The 27,081-nt window shown below is 42.1% G+C and overlaps 1 protein-coding gene across 1 annotated transcript in view; it reads right to left on the bottom strand.

Moving 5' to 3' along the window:
* ptch1 (patched 1) overlaps window positions 1-27,081 on the bottom strand; it is a 46,241-nt gene that overhangs the window by 6,738 nt on the left and 12,422 nt on the right. Inside the window, exons 3-17 of the mRNA XM_020593780.1 lie at window positions 21,962-22,151; window positions 21,655-21,724; window positions 21,410-21,501; window positions 20,001-20,199; window positions 19,759-19,880; window positions 17,472-17,619; window positions 15,843-15,974; window positions 15,443-15,598; window positions 14,494-14,592; window positions 13,217-13,342; window positions 11,185-11,303; window positions 10,042-10,720; window positions 8,695-9,004; window positions 6,279-6,421; window positions 1,422-1,605 (exon numbers count right to left, since the gene is read on the bottom strand). Coding sequence (XP_020449436.1) covers window positions 1,422-1,605; window positions 6,279-6,421; window positions 8,695-9,004; window positions 10,042-10,720; window positions 11,185-11,303; window positions 13,217-13,342; window positions 14,494-14,592; window positions 15,443-15,598; window positions 15,843-15,974; window positions 17,472-17,619; window positions 19,759-19,880; window positions 20,001-20,199; window positions 21,410-21,501; window positions 21,655-21,724; window positions 21,962-22,151 — 2,769 coding nt within the window. The remainder of the gene's footprint in view (window positions 1-1,421; window positions 1,606-6,278; window positions 6,422-8,694; window positions 9,005-10,041; window positions 10,721-11,184; window positions 11,304-13,216; window positions 13,343-14,493; window positions 14,593-15,442; window positions 15,599-15,842; window positions 15,975-17,471; window positions 17,620-19,758; window positions 19,881-20,000; window positions 20,200-21,409; window positions 21,502-21,654; window positions 21,725-21,961; window positions 22,152-27,081) is intronic.

The following is a 27,081-nucleotide window of genomic DNA, read 5'->3' on the forward strand; positions in this document are numbered from 1 at the left end:
GTATGTATATGTGTGTGTGTGTGTGTGTGTGTGTGTGTGTGTGTGTGTGTGTGTGTGTGTGCGTGCGTGTGCGCGCGTGGTCGGGGTGGGAAGAGCATTGTGAAACAGAGCTCCATTGACTCAAACCCAGGCAGTCTGTGGCTCAGCTGGCTAATGAGGGCCTATCAGTTCCAGGCACAGCAGAGTGTCACAGTTATCGTTGATTCACGGTAATTACAATGTCGGAATCACCACCATTACCACACCCTAAACATGAAGCATAATATAGATGCATAAACATGCATACCTGCCTCTCACTCTGTTATGAAGTCATCATTTGTGCTGACAAAACAGTGTGTTTGTTCAAATTTTTCTTGAAGTGTAATTAACGGCACATTTCTGCATGGGTGAGATCGAAAGACTTACTCTCCAGCTCCATTTCTATCCATCTATCTTCTCATAAAAATATTTGGTTTTGGACAGTCTGGTATGAGCCTGCAGGGTCAGACAGGAACGACTGCCAACATGGTCTGGCCCACTAAAATCTCAACTATAAATTTCCATTAGGACACAGTTGGCTTGCAGCCAGCACAGATCTGCTCCAGGGGGGCTCCCGCACACCCAAGCACTTCACACTGTTTATCCAATCATATTTCCCCCCTCTAAAGGACTTCCTGCTTGTTATCCAATTGTGCTTCCCACCCAAACCCAGTCTCTCCTTGTTATCCAATCATTTTCCTCCCCTGTGGAGCACTTCCGAACTTGTACCTAATCACAGGCTGGAATCAAACACGACTTTTTTAAGTGAGTTACAGACTGTGTGTGTGGTAGGGAAATGAGAACAGGGTGTGTGTCATGTTTGAGGTCACCTAGGTTTAATAACGTGTGCGTGCGTGTGTGTAATGCTAGGGCCCCATGGTAGCCAGGATCGTAGCATTCACCACAGGCACCATTAGAAGAACTACACTGAACCATGACTTTGTCCTCAGCCTTGCAACTTGAGCTCACATATACACAAACACACAAACACACACACACACACACACACACACACAGTGTTAGTACAGTAAAGTCTACTTCCTCACTTAAAGCTAAGAGGCAGACAAGGAGCAATAACTCAAACCACAAGAGGTAAATGCGGCACACATGTAGCGGCCATTTCATGGAACCTAAAAAAAGTTGCAGAGACCAGTGTGCCCCATATACGTTAGGCCTAAAATGTCAGTGTGCAGTTAGTAAATACAATTTGCTCAGCTGTACCATGTAGCAAGTATGAATTTCAAGATTTCTGATTACTGCAACACCTAATTTGTTGGAGCTAACAACATTATTACTAACATTTCCTTCCTTCTGTAAAAGAAAAAAACTCAATTCCGGTTCATTATATAGAATCCTGTTCTGCCTTGTATCATATTTTGTGAACTTATGGCATGGTGACTTACTGCTGAGGCGCGTCTCGGGCATGGAGTCGGTACGGTCGTGGAGCCACTCAGGAGGGTGTGGGCGAATGTTGGCCTGCGAGGCGGCGTATGCCACAGGATCGTTGCTGACCCAGGCAGTCAGGTAGATGTGGAAAGCCCTGGGGTTGATGATTCCATCTGCATCCACAAGCCTCTGACGAGTCAGCTACAAATAGGAGAAAGGAGGTGAATTAATGATGTAACATAATCACTAATGTAGGCAATTCAGGTTCTATTAAGCTGTATTCTCTTCAAAAGAAACTCTCAGAAATATACATGCATTCTAGAGGATTAAATTATGTCCTTTATATTTACAGTAGTATAAGGCTAAGCCAAATTATGAAATCTGAAAATGAAAAAAATCAGCAAATGGAATAAGTGATGTAAAAAAAAAAAAAAAAAAGGTCTTGCTTGCATTGGAAATCATATTGTGGCTGGACATGAAAAGATATTGCATGTAACCAAACACTGTACAGGTGATCTGACCACAGACATGCTTATTTATATGCGTGCATGAGTGCAGGAGAATATAACAGCTTTTAAAATAAGAGTCCAATATTAGTCCCTCTCTCTTTAACCCCCCCCCCCAAATAAAATCTAACCAAAATGAAACACTGGTTGCCCTTCTGAAATTTCCCATACTTCTCATCACTGCTTCCCAGAATCATCATGCCACATTAAAACATGGAAAATGTTGAGTCAGCATCTCCCTTGACATACAGTAGATACGGGCAGGCCAACATCAGGCCCAACATCCTGACCACTCTGAACAAATTTCTGAAGAAAGCCTTGCAGCACTTTTCTGTCAAGAATGTGCTACCATGTCTTAATTTTAAATGTAACATTGTAATGTATGTGTTGTAATAGACTTGTGATTTGCTGTGATACCAACTGGCATCTTGGTTACAGTAGAGTTGCTTAAAGTCTTCATTCCTATACTGAGTTATAGGAATGAAACGGATATTAACATTATTAGGGTTTTATTTTTTATTTTTTTTACATTTTTTTTTAGTAAGGCCAGTTTTTTGGTTGGTCTACCAGTTTGGTCTAGACTTATGAAATATCTGAACAACTACTGGATAGATTACTATGACAAACAGCCATGCCCAAAATAGCATAATATTACTGCCATACCCAGACTTGTCAAGGCTATGTAATGCCATTGTGCATAGTTTGGATTCCCACTATAATCACTCTCAGTCTTACCAAATAGAGCTGGTTGATGCAAAATACATGACGAAGCCTGTAGTTAAACTCCTGACGTCCACCCACTGTAAGACCAAAACCATGCTGAGTGTTTGTTTGCAGATTGCTTCCAAGCTCTGTTTCAGTCATTTTGTGTGGTCTCTGGCCAGTAGGTAGACATAAATGTGCGTCATGCTTATTTCTGCACCCCCATGTGAGGTGAGGAGGGTAGCCTAGCATTGTTAGCTCCTGAGAGGTAAAAGCCTCAGTGCACACTGCTCTGTCTCTCTCCCTTCTAGGAACCATAAATCCTGTCTTTGAGGAGGCAGGGAGAGTTTTGGGGATGAAACTTGACTCATGGAGTAAAGCAGATGAAAAGAGGAGTAGGGTTCTTTTGAGATGGGGAGTAGGGAGAGAAAAATTGCTTGAGTTAGTGAAACAATAAAAAAAAATTGGCTGGAGTCCCTGAGCACGTCTGTGTGTAGTTAACCTGGTTGTTAACACTGAAGGAAATGCCACCCAGCAAATGGAGTAGAGCTATAAAAATAACACAACATCTGTACAACTGCTGCTCGTGCTTGCTTCTCCTGACCCCTACGGGTACCCAGAATGCCAGGCGGCGCTGCAGACCAACCTGGGCCTGAGAAGGAAAGAGCTCTTGATAGTGTTAGGAATGGCCTTCTTTAGCACTTTGAAACTTTCCAGCTCATCCTTCTCTTCATCCTTACTTCCTTCTGTTATCTCTCAACTAACTTATTTTCAAATCACACACACATACTCTACACAATAACATGCCCAGCTTCCATATTACTGGCAAGGCCATAGAAAACCAATGGTCACCCACAGTAGAGAAAGTATAGCAGTGACAGATTAAAGGCAGAACACCTCTGCACAGATCCATGGAGTGGCATAACAAAATAAAACATTGCTCTGCAATTTGCCAGGATTGGAAAAGATCTGGTCTTCATTTTGAGGCACAAAAACAGCTACTGTAGTAAAGGCACACACAGCAGACAAAAGCAGAACACACAGTCAAAACATACAAATCCATACACAGAGCTGTCACAAAGTAACCCAGTGTTTCAGCTCCCTTCACTGAAAGAGGACACAGTGGTGGAGCACAGAGGGAGGGAAAGGGAGGGAGGAAGAGATGGAGAGAGAACGTGATGTCTCCAAGCTGGCACAGAAAGCCCAGGCAGTTCTGCTGGCGGCCTTCACAGCAAATACACTCCCCTCCCAAGCACAGGAAGTGATGTCACAGGGGCCGCACACCAGGTGTGCTTCTGCTTCCTGTCGACTAGTGGAAAGGATGGCAAGAGTAGTATGTTACTACAATGGAAATTAATGGGTAGAAGAAAAGGCCAATCACAAACAATTAAAAGTAGAGGGGGAGAGCTTTTACACACTAATCTAGACATGCACACACACTTTCACACACTAATTATAAATATAAAAAAACAAAATAAAATGGTCAAAGTTAATGATATTTGAGGAAAATGATGTCAGTGCTGACAGGGACATGGCTTGTATTGTGTTTGAGGTTTGCAGAAATTCTGGCCAAGAATTTTGGTTTTTAATTTATCTAGTTCCTTATCTTCTGTTTTTGCTGTTTCCTGTTTAAGAATACAGCCACGCATCTATGTATGTTGTTTTCTGGAGAAGGTACCAAACTAAAAACAGCATTCAATGTCCTGTTGAAGCTGAGCAAGCTTTCTGAGCTCCACTTACACCGTCCTTTTTCTCACTTCCTCCTCTTCTTCATTATTAACTTGCTGACCTTTTTCTACTGTCACTGGAGAATCTTGAGTCGATCTTCCGCCCTGTTCTTTCGTTCTCTGCCTCCTTCTGAGACCTCAGTGGCTCACTAGCTTGACTCCTATCATTGTTAAATGTCAGTCACCCCCTCCGGTGCCACACTGGAGACAGAGCTAACTCCAGCAGCTTATCTGCAGTTTGTACTGGCTTTCATTGCTCTTCTTTTGACTTCAATTGATGTGCAATGCCAACAGCTCTACTAATCTATGTGTAGGCGGAACCATTTGGAAACACAATGTCATGGATATCTTGTGGCTCTGCCAGTGCTCATGATAAAATCTGGTTGCATTTCTACCTATAAAGTCATGTGGTGCACTGAAAACACTGTGCAGCAAAATGTTGCAGGCTTACTACCAAAGCGTGTACAGACTTGCAAATAACACGAGTAACACCTTTTCAGGTAATTTTTGTGAATGTAATGGTGTGGTTTGTTGTAGTATATTATATAACATACTACTGATGGTGTGGATTATTGAAGTAAGCAAGAGAAAAAAAAGGAGCTTTCCTCAATGTTTGGTGGAGGATTCTTTGACCTAAAACCCTTTTAAACTTTCTCCATACAGCTCATTGTCTTTTTGTGAAACTGAATGTTATATCACATGCAGAGGATACTGATCTTAAAATGCAGCAGATGAGCGTTTTTCTTTCAAACACATTGGTAAAGCCAGTTTCAACTCATTGACCTACATAGTGAGGCATAGCTCAATTTATCATTTGTTGAAATACACATCCTAATATTTTGTAAAAGTCTGGTATAAATCCACCTCTTTGTGATTCCAGTTTATTTTGACAATTTTAATTATTCCTTGCCAGGGGGCTGCAGAATTCAGACTCCAGAATCCATTGTTTATAGGCCAGCTGGGGCCTGCGGGAGTTTCTCTGTGGTGTATTGATTTCTTTCAGTCCTCCATATTCGCATACTAGGAACTGCAGCTGGAATCATTGACAAAGTATCAGATTCAAAGGCTAAAGTGAGACATCTTAGTGTCAAGGTCCTGCATACATGTGCATCACACACACAGCATGACCAAGTGGTAGTTCTGTGTGGTACAAATGGCAAAAATGGTTTAAATGAAGAGTTAATAGGTTTTTCAGAGACACGCTGCAGCCCCAGTGAGAGCTTTAAATTCCTGGGCTCGGTAAAGTCATCACAGAGAAATGATGAAGACAGAGAGAGAAAGAGAGAGAGGGACAGTTTTTAGCTGGGGGTGGCTCTTCATGCCCCAGCCAACCATAAGAAAATACAGATATACATACTGCTGCTTTGATAGTGGTGGACACTATCCTCACATCTTAACTTTAAAGGTTAAGGCCGATTCATCTTCTATATAAAGATGCCCTGTATTACACTGAAAACAATACAGCAGGACATTATTTGGTGTGATACCTCATCAATTTTATTCTGTGTTCGAAATAAACACTCACTTCAATTCTGAAGCCTGCATTTCTTGTTACAGCACTTAAAAGACATTTAGGGACTGAGGATGCTGAGTGATTAAGTGTGTTAGGTGTCATTATTTTGTCCCATTCTTCCTACAAACAAGTCTTAAGGTGTGCAACAGTCCTGGGCCTTTGTTGAAACAATTCATGTTTCAAAATTGTGTCAAATTGTTTCACAATTGTTTTTGAACATAAACTGAGGTCTATGGCACAGACAAATAAGCTGATCCAGGACAGACAGACTGCCGGACGTTAACTGTGAATAGATACAATTGACTTTCGGTTTTAGTCTCTGTACAGGGAGTACTGATAATACCATTAATATAAAAAAACGAATGGCCTTATGTTTTCTAAATCTCATTTGTCAATAAGTGACATAGGCTTTAATCCTGAACATACCTGGTTGAAGTTGATGGGCTTATCTCTGCGTCCTGTCTGCACCAAAAGCTTGTATGCCAAGACGCCATCGTCAGAGCCATTTTTGTAGCTGTTGAGGGTAATGTGGCCAGCTTCCCAGTCCTTGTCAAATGCCTGCTGGAGATCTGCAGAAGACAGACAGACTAGTTAAATGTGATTGCTGTGGGTGAACAGGTTGAAGGTAAAAAGCAAGAAAAAATGTTTGCACACTGTATTACACTCTCAATAATTTAAATTCAATAGCAGCAATGTTTTGACCTGTACAAGATCTTAATCGGGCATTATCAAACAGGCATCATACTAAAGGACATATTTATATGCACCTGCTAAGACACCAGTTTCAATTTGAGAACAATTTGCTTCTAAAAGAGAAGAATCAGGACAGAACTAAAATACACTATTCGAAAACTCTCCCACCAAAGGAGCAGAGACATTAAAATGGGAGGAACAATCAAAAGGACAAATACAAAATAGAAAAGAATCACAAAAATAACAGGTTACATGCCCTATTAGCGTCATTCTTCTTGTGCAACACACTTAGAAAGCCCAGTTCATAAAAACTCAAACAGTACAAGATAACAAAAGATCAATCAAACCTGGTCTTAAACTTGTCAGTTTGACTGATTTAATATGATAACCCTGCTCTATTCTCAATCACCAAACAAGACTTCAAAAGCCTAAGATCTGCTGCTTTAGATTCAAAGTGATTATTAGTGAATATATCAGTAACATGTGTCTCCTTTTCTCAACTTCTTTCTAATCCATATGCGTATCACTCCCCTCCTCTCGGCTCTACCCCAAGGCCCATGCTGTGGTCCGTCTGTGGGAGATGTTGTTTTGGGTCTCATTCCTTGGCCTGTCTGGCTCTAATTTGTCCCACCATTGCAGAGAGCAATATCAGACACAGTTCTCTCTCTCTCTCTTACCCACACTCTCTCTGTGTGGTTCCCAGCTGGCTCACACACACAGACTTACACTATGTGTTTTATCATTAGGGTCAAGTCAGTGAATGTGCTTCCTCAATGAAAATGAACCCATTGTTGGATTATGGTGACATGTGGAAGAAATAATTTTGTTCAATGGCATTTTACAATTCCTAGAAGCTGTCAGTTCTGGGTATAGAATCAGCAAAGTGAGTCCTACCATGATGCAACATTAATTTAAGGTCCCATAAAATTAAAGATATAGATATAAAGAAAAAGCTACAACTAGTATGTGCAGTATGGAGTTGGTTGAGCGTGTTTGCTAAGTCACACGGCCGACATCATCTGCAACTTTCTATACTGCCTACGACCAAGTATAAAAATACAGGCCCCCACTTCGTCCTCTTCCATCAACCGTACTTATGGAAGAAACAAATGATTTTAATCAGCTACTGTCAGTGTCCATTTTGCAGTCCCATCTACATTTGAACTCCTGCCCAACATCTTGTTTTCTGCAGATTCATGTAAGAACCCAGCAAAAAAAAAAAAAAAAATTTATGACCTCAAACCATGACAAATTATGATCTCAAACCATGAGGAAGCAAATTATTCCCATGTCTGAGCCAAGCTGAACAGTGATGTTGAATGAGGTATTAATAAACAAATCATCTGTGACATCAGCAGTAGGGTACTATTTAAAGCTGAGCAGACACCAAACAACATTTCATTCACTCAGACCGGCACGACGTGGGTGCTCACACTAGACATTTAAACAGAACCTCGGAGCAGGGGTGTTCAGTGACAACTCCAGTAAAATTTAAGTCAACCAAAAGAAAAACAGCGTTACATTTTGTCATTTTACTGACGAACAGCTGTAATCTGTTGTCAGTATTCCTCCTGTTGTCGGAGATCATGACAACACTTTGATGTCACATTGTACAGCGTGGCACTTCCAGAGCTCCGCTAGCCTTGTCCATATACAGTTTATAAATATATTATGTGTAGTCTATGGCCTCCTTTCAGTTGAATCTGTCCACAAAATGTGATATCTCAACTGTGTCATGTTGTTGTCTATGTACTCACACAAGTGCACTGAACTAACTTCGGGCTGTGGATCTGCAACACAGCCAACCAGACTTCTGATATGCCAGAAATCCATCCGAGTGGTTGGGAGGCAGATCGTTGGTTGTTTGGGTCATAAAACGGGCGCTGGAACCCTGCTCGCACTGTACATCAAACAACAACTGATCAGGCCGAAATTTGGTCTGACTCTAGAAGTAGTTGGGCGCAACTGAATCGGATCTAAAATTGGGCCATATTCATACAGTGTCTGCTCTGCTTAAGTGATCTAACAATGAGCCTGAATCACACTGCTACATCTGACCCACTTTATTGTCAAAAATCTATATAAAGATTATGACTAAACTCAGTCTGGATCTGGCTGAGGTGGCAATTACATAAGCTTATTTTTTTACCTTGCAGCCAGTCCCTGAAGTACTGAAGCCACATGCGAGGCAGTTGCCCATTATCCTCCTTCAGCACATGGCGAACAGTGTGGAACCTCTGGTGGAGCTGGTGCAGTAAAGGCTGGTTCTGGGCATAATCAGCCCGCTGTGTCACCACATACATGTTGTAGAAGGAGAAGAACTTAAACTGGGCACCGATGAAGTCATACTCGCTGGTCTCTCTCGGCACGATGTCCGTCAACTCCAGGCCATCCCTCACCTGGGTGGTTCCATATAAACTGACTCCCAGCAGGCAGAGAAACAGCACAATCACAACCAGCTGGAAACAGAAGGACAAAGATACAGCAACATGAGTGATGACAGAAACGTATTCAACAAGAATTGCTCACACGCAAAAACAGTGGAAACCAGTACATAGTAAGGGACTTACTTTAAATTAACTCCAACAGTAACACTGGTAAAAGATCTCAGCCAGGCCAAGAGATATGAACAGTCAGATGACTGACTGGTTTTACATAAACTCCAAAGTTGGCCAAAATTATTTAGAAGAAAAAAAAAGAAAGATGAACAGTGAAATTATTATCCAAATTGTCTGTTGTAAACATCCCTCAGAGTTTACAGACTGACTTCCTGAAACAACTTTGACCCACTGGGTGCACATGCGCTTCTACTGCAATAAGCTTTACCAACCATTACTATAATTTTGAGTGCATCAATTCTGTTTTTACCTTACATTGGTTACTTTGGGGAAACGGCCTACTTGTTTACAACCTATCTGATCATCTGACCATTTGTTTTTCTTCCTCTGTCAGACTTTTCTTCTAGCAAAGTTGCCATAACAAACACCCCCCCAAAAAGAAACAACAAAATAAGACCCAGGCTGTAGAAATAAAAAAAACACAATTTTCCTTTATGTCATTCTGCAATAAGAGGAGCATGGGATTAAGGCATCAGAGGAGTGCATGAAGCAGTTTGGTAATATGAAGAAACATTTGACAGTGGGATGAAAAGTCCCTCCCTAAGATTTCTAATCATGTCAAGTACAGGTCACCAGATGATTTTGTTCTGGAAGGCTCTGAAAGGACAGGCCACCCACTAGAATGAGGTCAGTGTGTGTGTGTGTGTGTGTGTGTGTGTGTGTGCGTGCTTCTAAGTGACTCAGACAGGGTTATGACCACAGCCTCCTCCATTTCCTCCTACTACTTTTTACACTCTGGTGACTATGCCTTTCATTCAGATTATCGCTATGGTGAGTCAGCACAAACACACTTACCTCACACAGCAGCATCACACCCTCTATCTCCATCTCTCTTTTGTACCAACACACACACACACACACAGGGAAACTATAATCACCTTGGTAGTGGGCAGCAGAAGGAACGGCGCATAATGCTTCTCAGCAAAAGAAGCCAGGGTCCAACGAGTACAGGGAGGCTCGAGGCAACGCATTCCCAGTGAGGCTTCTCCTAAATGGGACAACAGGTCCCGCGTGGAGCTGTTGTTCTCTGGGCTCTGGCCAGTCGTTGAGACTGCATCACCCTGAGGGACTGAGTTAACACCTGAAGTCTGCGCAGCAGGATGAGATGCCGGATGATGAGGGGAGAAGGTGGCAGAGCCTCGAGATCCCCCATTACTTTGGCTGCTACAGTTGTTGTTGAGATTGCTGTGATTGCTGCTGCTGCTCCTGCTCCCACTGGGGTTGCTGGTGTAATAGTCATTGCTAGGGTTGCCCCTAGTTGGAGCAGTGTTGATGGGCTGCACAGAAATCTCAGATCTGGGCTCAGCTGTGGTGTAGAAGGCCTGAGTTCGGGGGTCATACTCAGTCCTGAGCTGCACTGTGGACTGCATAGTGATTTGGGTCTGCTGAGCAAAGCCATGGCTGCTGTAGGAGGGAGGTGGGCTGCTGTAGTTTGGGGGAGGCGTGCAGTAAGAGGGAGGAGGGGTGTGGTAGGATGGGGGAGGACTGTAGTGACTCCCGTCCACCCCATCCAGGTAAGCTTGAGGCTCAATCTGTATCACACGATTGACACAAGGGCTGAAGAGACAAATACAGTGGAAAATGTCAGACCACGGACTGCTGGAAAAGAAAAGAAATACATTGATGGATACTGTGAAATGCTTAACAGTTTCTAAAACTGAAAGTATCAAAGTTAAGGTACTCTAGAAAAGTCTTTACAGGAAAAACTATTAAGTATTAATTTTTAAGAGAAACTGCATTAAATGTTAAAAACTTTAACAGCCCTAAGTTACTGTGAATCTCTTCTTTCTGTCTGCCAACAGAATGAACTATAGAGCTGAGACCCAACAAGGGAATTTAATAGTGTGAGTGCACAACTGTACAATCCATGTGCCAACAAGCGTGTCCAAACTGGCAGGCAGACTGATAAAGTTTAATAAAGACTGGGAGACACAGACAGTGAAACAACCAAGTAGCCAGACAGAAACAGAAAACTTAAGAAATAATTAGGCTTTGATTTGGGGGGGGTTGTATCTGCACACCTGTAGAAGCAGCAGAAAATGTCAAAACGTCTGTCTTCTCGTCGGTAGAGGTCCATACTGAGGATGGCAGGGAAGATGAGCAGCACCATGGCAAAGTTAAACACCACAACCACTGCAGCCTGTGAGAAACAGTTATATTACAGAAAAACTGCATTTATCAAAGAGAAGAACTGAAAGTGATCAAAGTGACACTACATATAGACAGTGGTAGGATAACATCTAAAACAACTGGAGCTTCAAAAGAGTAAGAAATCCAATGGGGAAAAAATAAACAACACAATTTTTCTACACAAAAGCTCAAATCCTAGGATAAAATGTAATTAAATATAATGAAAAGTGTTTTTCCAATAAGTACTCCTGCACCCCCATCCATACACAACTTCCAAATAGCCAAATGACTGTGACGCTGTTGTACATCCTTGAAGAATCGTCTCCCAACACAAACTAACAAAAACTGCCCTTCACCATGTTTTCAGTTGCTTTCGAGGCAAAAACACTGAGAATGCGTGTGTGTATGTCTGTGTGTGTAATAGAAGCCAGTACAGTGTTGTGGTTAAGTATTTGAAGGTGGTGTTCTGGAGCAGAGGCCGGGGGTTGGGGTTAGGTTGGGGCCCAGCCCAGAGTACAATCTGGATTTCATGCAGTTGCCAGACCACTACACACAAATACTCCAAAGAGACACACACACAGGCGCACAATCCCATGTGTGTGCCAGACCACCCAAGGAGCCGGAGGCCCGCGGGATCTGAGGTGATGAGCAGGCGCTGCGGCTGTACAGACAACACACACCCTTTACACACTCACACAGAAATATGCACATACACACATACAGTATGTATCTACTGACAGCTTAAAAAAAAAAAAAAACTGTACAGCCTCCTACTTAAACCACACCTTAACATCAACCAGACACACACACTCACACTTCCTCGCCCTCGCTCATTCCTCAGCTCACTACTCAGTCAACAAGAGCAAAAAAAAAACAATGTGAGAAAAAGAGAGATGAAGTTAAAGAAAAACTCTGCAAGTAGAACAATTAATTCTCAATTGGCCCACTAACGTTCAGACAGATTTAATATGACTCCACTAACACACACATATAGCAACCGCTAGCTGACCCCAGAGTAGGGGAGATTTATCATCACATCTGTCCTCTGCGCATGAAATGTGTTTGTTCCTGTGTGTGTTTTCATGTTGTTATCTGGATTAAATTCTTATTTTTTTCTCCCCCCTCATACTGATGGAAGGAAGTGAATTAGACATAACAGGGGATGAATCCATGTAGAAGTTTTGCTTATAATACAATCTATCACTTGTATAACTGGAAATAACTGCATATATGCATGAATTAATACTGTCCCAATCTAAGTGAACCTACTTCACACCTACACATACTTTATTTTCACATCTGTTCCAGCACAAATGACCTTTGGCCTATGAATCAAACCTGTCTATACAGTTTTTATACACGTTTTCCTTTATTGCACTGTCCTTCTGTTTCTTATACTGCTGCCAGGACTCAGTCTTAATACAAGAGCCTTCAAATGTTTAATTATTCCTTATCTTCTCTTTATAATCTGTATAACTATGATTGAGTGAGTTTGAGTGAGAATTAACAACTCAGTGATTATTGGAGGCATTTTGACAGTGTGACAGGCGTTTCTTTCTGTCCCAGTTCTCACTCTTCTAATGACGTTTATAATTACTGACAGATGTTTGAAAAGTCAGACCTCTCCTCTGGATCCCCACCATCTTTACACACACACGCACACACACATACGGATTCAGTTACATGAACCTCAGCCACAATCTGGACAGACACAAGGCCCACCACTAAATGGCCTCAAAAAAGAAGGGAAAGGGTGGATGAATTTAACAAAACACACAGTTTCAGTTTGATGAATGTAATCAACAAAACAGTCTGGAGAAATGTAAAGCCTGTGAGGAGTGGAACGGGACTGTTAGTGAGATAAAGGCCCCACACGACTGAACGCTCTCTCACACACAAACTCACGCTCACTGCAGGCCATACCTGTAGAGAAAAGGCTCTGAGTGCCGGGATGGGGATAAGGGCTGCCATGAAGAATGCTGTGACGTTACTGATGGAGGTGAGAGCCACGCTGGCCCCTGTCCTCTTCAAACACTCTCCTGTACGGTCCTGACAGACACAGATCAAGAGGGAGATGAAAGGAGAAGCAATGACACCCTTTTGATCAGATTTTAGCCAAAGGCAAAAGTGTAATATACAATTATCATAACACTGATTTGACTGACAGTGATTGCAATGTTTCTTGAAGCCCTGAAGTGCTTCGATAATCCCCCGGGTCTGTCTACTTCTGTTTGCAGAGGAGTTAAAAGCAGAAAGAACAAACTGACCTGCTGCGTCTCAAAACAAATCGATATGAAGGGAGATCACTCCTGTCGAGCAACTTCTTTTTTCTTTTTTTTAAACTATTTCTTATAGTGAACACACACACATACACACACACCATTGGAAGGTTTGGAGACAACTGTGTGAAGATGCAAGGACGTGCAAGACCACACAGGGAGTGTTTGCAGGCATGTGTATCTTGGTGTGCGCCTGTGTGTGTGTCTCAGAGAGGAGAGATCAGGTTCAGCTCTGTTTAGTTTTCATCTCAGCCACACAAAGGGAGTTGGGGGATGAGGGGGGAATAGAGACAAGGTCTAGAAAGGGAGAGAAGCAGGGGAAAACAAAAACAAGCAAATACATGCCTGTGTTTTCCCCTTCTAGCCAGGAAACATCATCCCACTCCACATGAGGTTGCAGAAATATACACTTTATTTACACTGTTGTTGCTTTTCTTTTTTGTTGTGTTTAATTCTGCATGTGCCTTGATTTGCTTGTGCAGATCATTATCTTGCTGCTGTCACAATGTATATTTGGAGTTGTTGTTAACATACAAAATACTTTGTTTTATCGTATTAAAACATCATACACACTTGATGAGTAGAAGCACTCATGAGCAGGTGTTTAGTCAAGTGAGTGAATTGTGTGAAGCAAACTAAGATTGTTTTAGCTTGATAATACATGTGGCGTTATAATAAAGTCTGACTAAAAATCCATAAAAAACATGCAAGTTAAACACAAAAATATCATTTATTGAATACAGAGTGGAGCTGTTGCCATTCTGATTTCAAAAAAAGGCAGAGTGTGTGGTACATGCGTTGCTTGATGCTACATCACAGGCACAGACAGGCTTTCACACATTCCTCTGTGGTGTAAGATAAGATGACATAGGGCTAGCAACAAGGTGAGGAAGAAAAGATGAGTGTGGATGTTTGCTTCACCTCAAACGGGATCCTCTTGTTCTGTCCAGTCTCACTGAAGGCATGAGCAAGGAGGAAGACATCGTCCACTCCGACTCCCAGAGCCAAGAAGGGCAGCACCTGTAACACACACACAAACTTCATGAGCTTCATGAAAGAGGAACAGCCATTTTTGTAGTTTTTAGCTAGCATTATGCATTTCTCTCACAATTTAGCTTTTTTGGGAGTAGAAATAAAGCGACAATATTTCTGATCCCGTATGATCAAGTCAAATGTCAAACGCTGAAAATGAGCAGCACTAGTCCCTTTTACACTGCAGATTTGCTGTGCAAGTTTTCCGCCTGTTTCATTGTGGTTACGTTGTGAAGCACGAATAAATACAGCCACACGTCTACACAACTCTGTGGAAGGGGGTCTGTGTGAGTGTCTATTCTACTGTACACCGTGTGTGTGTGTGTGTGTGTGTGTGTAGCCCTGCCCTCAAACAGACACACAGACCTGAAACGGGATGCGCATACAGTAGTAGCTACTGTAATTCCCGATATCCATTTATCAATTTGTCAAACCAAGTCAGATAACAGCCCATTTGTTTAATTTTCAAATTGGCTGTAACTCTGGTACTGGGATTCTGGCAGCTGGGTAAAAGGAGCACAGAAGCAACGTTTTGCCAGCTTTTTAAAGTTTTGTGTAAAAGGGCTTAAATCAAAAAAGCTGCCTTGAAGGAGAGTCAAAACACCTGCTGTTTGCCACAACCTCTGTGTAAAAGGGGCTACTGTGTACACAGTCTAACAATTAAATAAATACAACATGCAGCACTGCAAATAAATACTAAAATATAATAAAATAACTGAAAGAAATTTACCCTTGTCTGAGAGACTATCCCAACAATTGGCTCAATTTCTGATTTTTAGTGTCTTTGAGTATGAATCAGCAATCTGCCAATCCAGAGTGGCTTTCATGTGTGTGTTACCTGTGTGGTGGCAGCATTAAAGGATATTCCCAGGAGAGAGCAGAGGCCCAGACCAGCTGCCACGGACAGTGTCACAAGCAGGACACCTGCCAGCCCTACGGCCCCCTGAGACTTGGCACAGTCCCACCGCAGCATGGTCAGACATGCGTAGGCCAGCTGGGAAAAACAGCAACAATCAACAAGGCCAGTGATACATTTATTAATCAACCTACTGTACATGTAAGTCATTCACTAAACATCTTCCCTCCTCTTTTAACTGATTACTATATCACCTTCAATCCAAGTTTAGACTTTGGTTACTCAAAAGGTGATAAAATATTCATTTCCCAATCATAATGTAAAATTTAACAAATGGGCTCCATAAATGAATTTTCCCTTTTTCTTACAGCTTTGTACTCACCATCAGCAGGTACCCACTGGCCACACGGATGACACTGACATCAGAGAAAGACTTAAGAATATCTTCTAGAGTGGTGGTGGTAAAAGACAAGACCTTCTGTGAAGAATTTGCTGTCACACTGTGCAGCACTGCCTAAAAAAAGGAAAGAAGAACAGAAACAGGCAGGATAAACACATTAAAACTAGAATAGAGAATAGAAAAATCAATAATGAAGATTACTAAAAATCAGGTGATAAGACCAAAGGAGCAGAGTTATTCATATGATTCTGACTGCAGGCTAGTTTTATGTACATTCAATACAAAATCTGAAGAAAAAAAAAAAAAGAAAGCTTCCAATGATCCAAGGTGGAATCTATCTACACAATGAGTTACTGAGGCTGAAGAGCTCCGAAACACTGATGGGACCGGTTTAGGATTTGGACTCAAAGCCAAACACAGCACAACATGGTCACAAAGACTGCTTATGAATAAATAAAACATCCCACAAAAATGTTCAATTCCTGGAGCATTTTCTCTTCCACAGTACCGCAGCAGCTTGGTAAATGCTCAAGTTCATTTTTGATGGCCACTCAACCATAACTCCTTGTGCGTTGCACCACAGATGACAGCTGAACTGAGCTCCCAGTCGGTTTTCGAGTCAGTTAGATAAATAACATCTAATATACAGTCTGTCTCTATGTATAAAAGAAGTAAACCTCATCCTGATCACAGCCCTGAAGCTCTGCTTCTGTGTTAGGAGGTATCTGGGAGAATTGCAGATAGTGCCATGACCCATCCTCTCAATCTCTCTCACTATCTCAGGGCAGACAGATGGCTTCAACATTGAACTGCAGTTACTGCTCAGTGGGGAGCGATGCTGGCTGACACACATTAGAAGCATGTACTAGATCTCTCTCTCTCTCTCTCTCTCTCTCTCTCTCACACACACACACACTTGCACCCATGTGTGAACTTGCACATGCCAACATGCCTGCACATACAGACACGCTTTATCATGCATAACATACACCACAAAGTGGCACTAGTTGACACATTTGACTTCTTTTATGATTGTCATTAATAACAATACTGTATTTGAGTAAACATTCAAAACTCTTTTTTTAATGAGTTATTCTTGGTCCACAAGAAGATGAATGATGTACACGCACTTGTACACACATACACAAGGTCACACCATGTCGAACAGAGTTTGGGGCCCCCAAAACAAAGACCAGATGATGTCACACATGAACCACCAATGGGGCCACAGCTGGGAAAGCAATTGTGTGTGAACTCTGTGTGTGTTTGCATGTGTGTTTGTATATGAATATGTCCAAGAGAGTGAAAGAGAGAGAGAGAGAGAGAGATATCCAGCACTTTGTTAATGTATTCCAGACATGCTATCCCTTTTGCTCTATTACTCCTCTCTACTGAACAGTGAGGCGAAAGCTTTAGCCCTTTACCACACACCGACAGTTGCATGAGTATCTATCAGGGCCCTGGGCTTTGGATGGGGCCTTTCCTTGTTCACCTGTATCCGGCCAGTAATTTACAATGTGGATGTAGGGGATTTAGGGTAGATTTCTTTTCCCTTTTCTTGTCCTCTTTTCTGGATCTCTCTGTCTAATTCCTGAGTGCTTTGGCCCTTACCTCAGAGTATCTTCTCTGCCAGGCTTCCAGTATAGCTGCAGCCTTCTCTTCATTCCAGTTGATGTGGGAAACCTCCTCATAGCCCCGAAAGTGCTCAAACATCTGCTTGGGAGTCATCAGCTGGAACATGGTCTGCAAGGCCTGGGCACTGGAAAGGAGGGAGGGTAGCAGAGTGAGATGGAGGGAAAGATGGAAAGGGTGAAAGAGAGAACAAAAAGAAGGTCACTAAAGTGCAAGCCTTCATTGACAAATCAAGTCTCAACAATAAACAAGGCAATGAGCTGGACTATTGGATTGTGAAAATAACTTTTGATTCTTACAGACAACAGAAAAGCAGAAGAATCTGAGTTATTAAAACTCAGTCCATAGAAAAAAAGTGAAAATACTTTATCTTTGGCAAGCTTTAAGCAGTTGTCGCTACTCAGAGTGGGTGTTCAAATAATAATAATAAGGACCATGAGGAGCAACAAAACAAAAAGGAGATTAGAAAAGCAGAAGAGATCGAATAGTCCCAGAAACTCATTAATCCAAAAGGCTAGAAACTCAAATATTGCTTAATTTCTAAACCAGGAGATCCCAGAACAAAGCGAGTTCTGATTTAACCAGCAAAGTAGAAGGGGAAAAAAAGGAAATACATTAAAACCGCAGCGCACTTGAGCAGTCATCATAAACAATGTTGTGTTAAGCACACCTGCTGTTTAAGCATAATATTGTTATACATGATTTATACAAGAAGACAGATGAGCACAGCCATGAGACTTGCTTCATTTACCATGCACAGCACAAACATCCACATGTTGAGCTGTCTAAATATTCATAAGCACTGCACAATAAACAGTGCTTACAGTTCAAGTAAACTGTAGATTATTGTTAACTGATTAATCATTCAGACCAAAAACACCCATCACAATTTTCCAGAATGTTCCTAGAACTAATTTGACATGATAATGATAGATATCCACAAAAAACCATCACACTGGACAACAGTGACCTCGTGTCCTCCTCGTGGGTGGCTGCAGTGTTGAGCCAACATGCCTTAAAAATATACGCTCAGATCTTGTTTTTTTACAGCAAATCAAGGAAACGGAACCACACAAAAGGTTAAAAAAACTGACCAAATTCGATACTGACAAATGACAGATCACATAAAATATGTATGAGGTCACAATCTGCAAGGATCCTGATCATGTTTTGACACATTTTAAGCAGGTCATGGTATCTAGTGTAAAGATTAATGCAGAGTCTTTTTACACTTTAGGGAGGTAATAAACTAATACAGTGGGTTAGTCATTAACAAGTCACTTTCGGCTAGAGTGTCAAGTCAGTCGGTTTCTTTTCATTCACCAGATTTTATGAACCACTGGAGCAGACATTAGCTAGCTGTTCTCTTTATGAATGCAATTTCTGTAACATGGTGATAATCAGAGTAATGGTGGCAGCTAGTAAACAAGATGGAGAGATCTAGTGCCAGCAGTAACAGCCCAATGGACAGAGCGATTAAACCACACACACATACACATACACACACACACACACAGGCAGGCATGCAGAGACACCCTAATGACCCAACCTTGCCAGGAAAAAAACATGACCACAAAACAAACAACACACCCCACTGTACTCTGTGAACAGCATGTGTGTGAATGTGCACAGGTTTGCATTCTCTGCATGCATGTGCCATCCAGAAGGTAATTTAATTTAAAAATCAGTGATCCATTAACAAAATGTTAAACAATTTGCATAGTTTTCCCATGTTAAACGAAGCTTCTTATTGCTCAATTAAAAGTGCATATTATATGTTTTATATTTACACAAAATGCGTGTATAATAAAGTAACTGACTGAATTCTTGTTATGGAGGGAATAAAGCTTATCGCACACATAAAACTGTGTATACTGTACATAGGTGTACCAGATAATCTACAAGCATTGTCCTGGTTCTTATGTTGGAATTAAGTTCTTGTACCTCAAAATCACTGTATATTTGTACAAACTAGGCAGGCAATAGATCACTCTGTGCATGTGTGTATTAGTGTTTGTGTGTGCATATGAGTAGGTAGTGTCCAAGCAGAACTGCCAGAGCTGAGCAGGAACAGCTGGGGCTCTAAGATTTCACTGGAATCTGCTAATGACTGCAAGATTTACATCACACAGAGCACACACACGCATGCATGCTCCATTTCGGAGAGCGTAAAAGAACAAAAAACACATGCTCTTTCCAAAATAAGTGCTGCAGTGATCACAGCAGTGTTTATGAGGGTGTGTATGTGTAAGTGTGGGTATGTTACCTGAGCAGGGGTCCGCTGCCATTCTTGGTGGTCCCTCCGACGATCAGTTCCTCCTGCCAGTGCATGTATTTCCTGGATAGACCATGGCAGCCTCCACTCAGGGCCCATGCTACATCGAATGGCTAGTACAGCAAAAACAAAGTATAAGAAAATGTCAGCAGCTAAACACATGAAAACCATGTTGCATCTGTATACAGATAGTCAGAGCCGAGAGCCTGAGCCTATAATATATATAGGCCTACCTTAGTTGAGTTCTTATTGGGTGCAGTGAGAGGGCAGTCAGGGTCAGCAGGGTTGAGACAGGGTCTATCCATGTAGCCATGTCCGACATCTGCCTTTTCCAACATGTCCTCAAAGGCTTCCACAGGAAAGCCTGCCCTTCGCAAGTCTTCAATGAACTCCTTGGGGTCAAAATTGGTCCACTGCAGAGGGTCTTTACCTCTGCAAAGTTCAAATACTGCTTAACCATAACTTTAAACATGTGTATTGTCTTCAGCACATGTTGTATTAGTCTGGTTGATAAAAGAATTGTCAAGGGAGTGATGGGATTCCTTCCGCTCACTGTCAGGTGGGACTACCTCCAGACCCCAACAAGACCCTCAATAGGATAACTGGTATAGATAATGGATGAACGGGCAAATGGGGTTACGTTTTTCAGAGGTTTGGGTGTAATTACCTCCATATTTTACTTCATAAATACAGTCTAATTTCTGATAGCAGAAGTAATCTTTCTTGTTAGATGACAGAAAACTCTATATGGAGACAAGCTCCCATCATACAATGGCAAAGTGTGGAGTTCCTTCTCCAAACCAGGCTCACACATTCAGTCTCTTTTTCCCTGAATCTCTCTCACTCTGTCATTCGGACTACATTGTATGTGCTTAACCAAGCTTGAGTTATTATTCCTAACCTTCCAACCAGAACATAGTAAAATCCTTATTTACCATCGAAGACCAATGTGCATCACACACATATTGTGACATGCCCTGATGACAATGAGTCTGAAAAACTTCACACATCACCAAAACACATACATAATGATGGCAGTGGCACAGAGTGTGCACATGCACAAACACGTGCGGAGGTAAAGGTCTGTTGAGTATTACTGTAGCAGCAGGCCATTAGCAACAGAAGGGCCAGACAATGGTGTGAGGCCCAGGGCTGGAGAGAAACTATCGCCAGCGATACGCATGCCAGCAACCTCTACAATAGAGCCTTCAGAGGGGATGAGTTCAGAGCGCGCGCGCGCACACACACACACACACACACACACACACTCTCTTGTTCCTCAGTGGTGTCTCTTTGGATGGATTGAGCATGTTTGGGCAGCCTCTACTAAAGAGGCAAAAAGAAGATTCACATCTTCTCCCTCTTGAAAATAATCTGCCTTATCATATACATGGATTCCATAAACTGCAGTCACGAGCTCAGCTTTCAAGGTCTTCCCAAACATCATTTTAATAAGTCTGCCTACTGGCCTTTGCCCGAGAAAACCCTATGTGTAAGATTTTACTAAAGAAGCATTTAGTAATTTGATTATATGCTTGATGGAGCCTGGTTAATTTAATGATATGCTGGTTTGGCATATTATGATTGTGCTGACAAATCATAAAATGTAGATTTTGTCCAGTAAAAAGTAATAAGTACTTACGGGAGATAGACCATTCCAGACTGGAGCTTGGCTCCCTCCCAGAAACAGTCCAAAGGGGTGATGATGAGACAAGGATGTAGTTTTTCAATGATCTAATTGGACAAACACAAACAGCAACAGAGACACAAACTGACAGCAGGAAGTGAATATGAAAAAAAGCAGCAGATTATTAAAAAAATAAAAAAATAAAAAGATTGTTTTTAGACACAACAGAGCAAAAATCATTAAACATTTTTGCATCTTACCTGATCCATAACATGACTTTCTGTGACTAGTTCTCCTGATTTGTAGCATAAATGGTCTAATTTCCATTGTCTGAAGAGGAGAAGAGAAGAGCTTCTGTTTAATTTTTGTCATGGACACAAAAACACCCAGAGTCCCTAAGGCCAGAATGATTAAAGAATGAATAGTAATAAATATTTTATTATCATGAAGTAGTTGTTTAATTACATTATGCTGCTTTTTGTGGTAAATTAGTGATTTAGGGAAAACCGACTTGAACTGCCCACAAATGGAAAATATAATGCTTAAATATAGACAGACAAGAATCACCTGTTATAAAGGTAAACATGAACTCTGCTGGCTCGGAGAGCTGACTCCAGGTGCTGCAGGAGCGCTTCCACTGTTAGTACACTGGCTCCCTCCTCCCGCGGCGTCTGGATCATCAGCTGAGGGTTAAACATGGCCTCCTCGCCTATCTTCTGCCGTGTGTACTTCAGTTCCTGATTCACACGCCCACCAACTGGACAAGGAGAGTGAACGGTTTAACATTGCAAATTTGACCCCTCTGTGCAAATATCCACATCAATTCAATTATTATGTAGTACATTTAAGAGTCATCATTTTCATCTGTGACATATTTTTACAGCTCAGTGTTTCTACTCTAACCTGCTAACAAGAGAAAGCGTGCCAGACCACAATGGCTGCATATCTGTGTGACATTATGTATTTGTGTCTGATAAAAAGAAAGAGACTATTGCAGGCTTTGCTCCCAGTATCGTGGTGGGACTAAGCCCTGTGCGTGCGCTCTGAGCTCTCAGCTAGCCCAAACTACAAAAGCAGCCTTTCAGCCCCTTTAGCTGCCCTGCTCCACCCCAGCACAGCCAAGGCAAACCTGGCAAAGTCTCTCTCACATTCACACACACACATGAACAAATGCAGGCAACTGCAGTCATGCAAGCTTGGGCACAAGCTCACATTTTTAGTGAAATGATTAAAAAGTGATCCACAAATTTTAAAGCTATAAAAAAGCACTTGTTTATTTACATGTTTCATACTCAGTTCAGCCTGAGACTTGTTTGCATGCCTGCATGTTTATCCCTTAGAGCGTTTTGATCATCAGTAATTGAAAGCTCCTGCAATTTATAGTCACCTTCTTCCACTTCTTCATGCAAAAAACATGAAAAATGCCCCGTGAGAGAGCAAACTGAGTGAAAAACCTGTAACGTTTTATTATGCTTTAATCCAATTTAACAATTCTGCTCGATTTGTGAAACAGCAGGCATAGATTGAATATTTTCTGCCCATTGTAATGGCATTAAAGTTGAACACAAGCATGCCTGTTCTGCTGGGCTGGACCACCCAGTCAGACCAATGGAAGAGGAAAGGGGGGCACGTCCTGGGGCATTAGGAAAACGCACTTGATTTCTTTTTTTCTGGACCCAAACAGCATTCCCATCTGATCCTGTCTGAAGGCATGTTTATAATACTCATCATTAATAGCAGGCTTAGGCTAACTGGAGCGACATGCTTTCCACTGCTAGGCCAGCTACATTACACCAGCCCTCGCTTCCAAAAAGCACGCATGGAACTGATTTAGACCTGACACACACTGACAGTCCACTAACAAGTCGACTTGTCTGGTACACTCAGTGCTTAAAGGCAAACTGAGTCCGAAGCTAGGGAAAATGTGAACACTGGTACAGAGAAAGAGGCACATCTAGTTTCAGTACGTTTTATATGTGAGGAGATGAAGAAAGGTCTGGCTGAAAAAAAAGAGATGGTGCTTAGAGAGAAACCACTATCTGTTCTGAGCACTTTCCCAGTTATGGACTCGCTGCCACCCAAAGAACCAGAGTTTACACCAAACAGTGAGGAATGGGTCAAGTCAAAGGACTGTACACTCTCCACAGGAAAGAGCACATTACGGCCTCGGGCTTAGAGAATTCCACACTTCACAAAGTTACAGCGTTTTGGGGTCAACATACACGGCCTCAGGGTGAAATTAACACCCCAGCTGGACCAAGAAAATCTGTGTGTGCGTGTACACTGGTGAACATGTGAGGATGTGCATGTGTGTGTGTACACACAGCTGTGTTTCGTAAATGAAACATATTGCCGTATTCCTTGTCCTAAGAAAACTGGTTGACCCCAGCATGTGTTGATGTCTTTAAAGAGTCTTTCAAATACTTCCCATACCAGCTCCATTTCTCAGACCTCCATATTCTATCCATCCTGTGTGACTCTCCTCTTTCAACAAATTTAATGTTTATTCAGACAATGCCCACTGAGCCCAGTGTGAGGCAATGTGTTCTGACCGACAGTCAAGAAAAACCCTGATATATTACATTTACAGTGACATAAAACAGATAACAAAAAAATTCTCACTAGATGAACTGTAACCAGAAATCATCATTTTTACATAAAAGGTAACTTGAAGAATATTGCTAAAAAAACATTTTTGCCATACATTGACAAGCCAATTTATGATATGTCAGCTGAATCAGCGGGTAAAGCAGTAATGCCATGGAAATGGCAGTTGCAGGCAGCCCTATGGAAATGATTTGACTAATCATGTCAGTACAACCCTCCAGCAACTCTCTGTAACTCACACATGCGAGGAGTTAAGGTGCACTACCCCCTGTGTATGTGTAATACATCATTAATGATTAAAAACACCTTCTCAAAAACACCTCTCAAAAAAATAAACCCGAAGAGAAGAGAAGGAGGCCTGTGTGTGCCACTGTATGAGTGCCCTCAGTGCGGGTATTCAGCATGTTGCATAACATTAACCCCCCGCCCCCTATTCTCAAAGTAGGGGGACTGGGGGTGGTGGGGACAAGGCGAGAAAAAGTAGGTTTCTCAGGAACTGACATCACCCCCTCCCTCCTTTCAGTTCTGAACTCCCCCTCCTCTTTACACTCTCTCCTCACTGCATTTGGCTCTACTCTGATTGGCCAGATCATGATGGCAATCAGCCCAGCACCTCTGTCAAAGCCAGCCCACCCCCTCCTTCCCCCTCGCAACTTTCTCTCTTTACCATGCAACACCCACCACCGTAACCCCACCCCTGCACATCTTTTGCACCTGACAACAGAAGCATCCAGCACTTTCAAGGAAGACATAGCCACCAGCGGAAAACAATTCTCTATAGAACTCTGTGTGGTGCTGGTAGGAAACACTCATTGCTCATATTATACCTACAGACATTACACAACCAGCACTGCCAATAGAAAAGGAAATGACTGTGGATATGCTCAGCGAGAGATACACTGTCATATTGACAAATAAAAAATGTTTCCTTTCTTTCAGCATTTCTAGAATCACTCTGAAGCCCCTGTGTCTTTCACCATCACTAACAGAGGTATGACGTAATACCTGACCACTTAAGAGTATACGTGTGCTGGACCTCATGCATGCATACGTGTACGTATATGTTTGTGGCTCAACACATCTTTGTGTGTGTGTGTGCAGAGAAAGGATTAGCTGGATTAGATTCCTTCTCAGGAGAGACCCCCTATGGTGAGGAGGAAGCCCCCAAAACCAGCTCTTCTGTCTGTGCTCAAGTCTATAGCGACCTCCCATGCCCTGAGTGCCCTATACTGCCAGAGGAATGAGGAGGATTACACAGCTCTCTGCAAAACACCAGGTGAGGATGTGAACTGAAAAACCATTCCCAAAAATGACAACAGCCTAAAGCTACTTCAAGGAAGCTACTACTCGACTAGATGATTTAAGAATGTCAGTGTATAAAAAATATGCCATGTGACTTCAATGCTGATGTTTGTTTTGGATGTGAGGCATATTTACCATACATAAATGTTGACATGTGAAAATCAAACGTGCCATTTATTCATGTGTATTGTCATATTAGGTAGTTAATACAGAAACGCCATGTTCTCAGAAAACTTGACAGCTGCTTATACTAACACAATGGAAGTGAAATGTACAGAGGGCATACAACAGATTTGCCATACATATATCATTTAATTGGATCTTGTTCCCACAATAATTTCCCACCTCACCTCATATACAGTGCTAAACAAAAAACTGTTATATAGGAAACTTCAAAGTTACTTTAGAAATTAAAGAATAATGCATAGAAGATGTACTATAGATGCATTCGTGTCATCACTCATGCTAGCTGTATCATTCTCTCATTTGACTTTGCTTGGTCCCTGCTACTAGTCAGTCTGTTCAGGTAGTGGCTCCTACAGTAAGTCTCACCTCCCATCGCCACCTCTTCTTTTCTTCTCTTTCCTGCTCCTGTTTTCCTTCTCAGCTGCTACTGCCAATCACCTGGCAGAGCTTTAATCACTGAGAAGAACCCACCAACTGCCTTCTTCCTGCACTTCCACCATCTTACTGTCACTCACTCTTTGTTTGCTGGATTTCTTGCATCAGTATGTGACATTTCAAATGACTGCTGCTCTATCTTGACAGAGTCACTCAAAACATTACAATAAAATGTAAACAATTCTCTGCCACGAGGCACCACTTAAGGTACTGATAAACTGAGATATTTGTGTCAATTCTGTGATCCAAACAAATTAACAATAGCCAGGGAACAAAATTCAATGTGTCACAGTCAAAGTAACTTTCCAAAGTAACAATTAGCTTAAATTGTTAACAAATGTGCCTTATGATTTGGTTTTATTTAACCATTAAACAAATCTTTCTAGAATCAGGAGAGCATCTGAAGCCTTTATCATAAGCTCGATCACATTTGTATAGGAGCATAAGAGTGACTTCAGTATCCACACCCACAGTTCTTTTCTTCTTCTTTCAAAACAACAAAAAACCTTGCATGACACTGCAACAGGTCTCCCATTTTGCTCCACTGTCCACTCTTTGCAAGCAATTCCACCTTACTCTCTTTTCAGTACTTTACTTTAAGGTTGCCTTGCATTTTCTGTCTGCCTGTTGGAGCGGCAGCAGTGAGAGTACCAGTAGTCATAGCTGAAGTGGGTGTGGTAGTAGCATACACAGCTCTGTACATAACCAACAATAGAAGTTTTGAACATGGGTGCAGCAATGCAGGTGTGCACACATCTACAAATATGTGATGAGAGGCCTCAATGGAAGCCAAGACCCCATCTGACCCATGGTGAGCCCCTGTCACTCTTTTGCTCTGTCTCTCTCTTTGCTCTCTGTTTTCCTCCCTCTTTTGAATGTTCAAAGGGGGGTGGGGGTGGGGTTACATGCCACCACACAGAGGAAGGCTAAAATAAGCAAGGTAGATAGTGGGTGACTACAAAAGAAGAGGAAAAGCTGAAAGAATGACAGAAAGAGAGAACGAAATGATGAACAGCAAGTGGAAGTGCTCCGACAAGTGTCTCCTCACACAGCTACACACGACCAAGGCCCTAGAGCCTTGACACAAATGTGACACCCCAGCTGCCAACACATGCCTCCCCCCACCTCCCACAAATTCCCACCCATATCACCAATCC

This window comes from Monopterus albus, unplaced genomic scaffold, assembly GCF_001952655.1.
Source record: "Monopterus albus unplaced genomic scaffold, M_albus_1.0 scaffold20.1, whole genome shotgun sequence".
Lineage (NCBI taxonomy): Eukaryota > Metazoa > Chordata > Actinopteri > Synbranchiformes > Synbranchidae > Monopterus > Monopterus albus.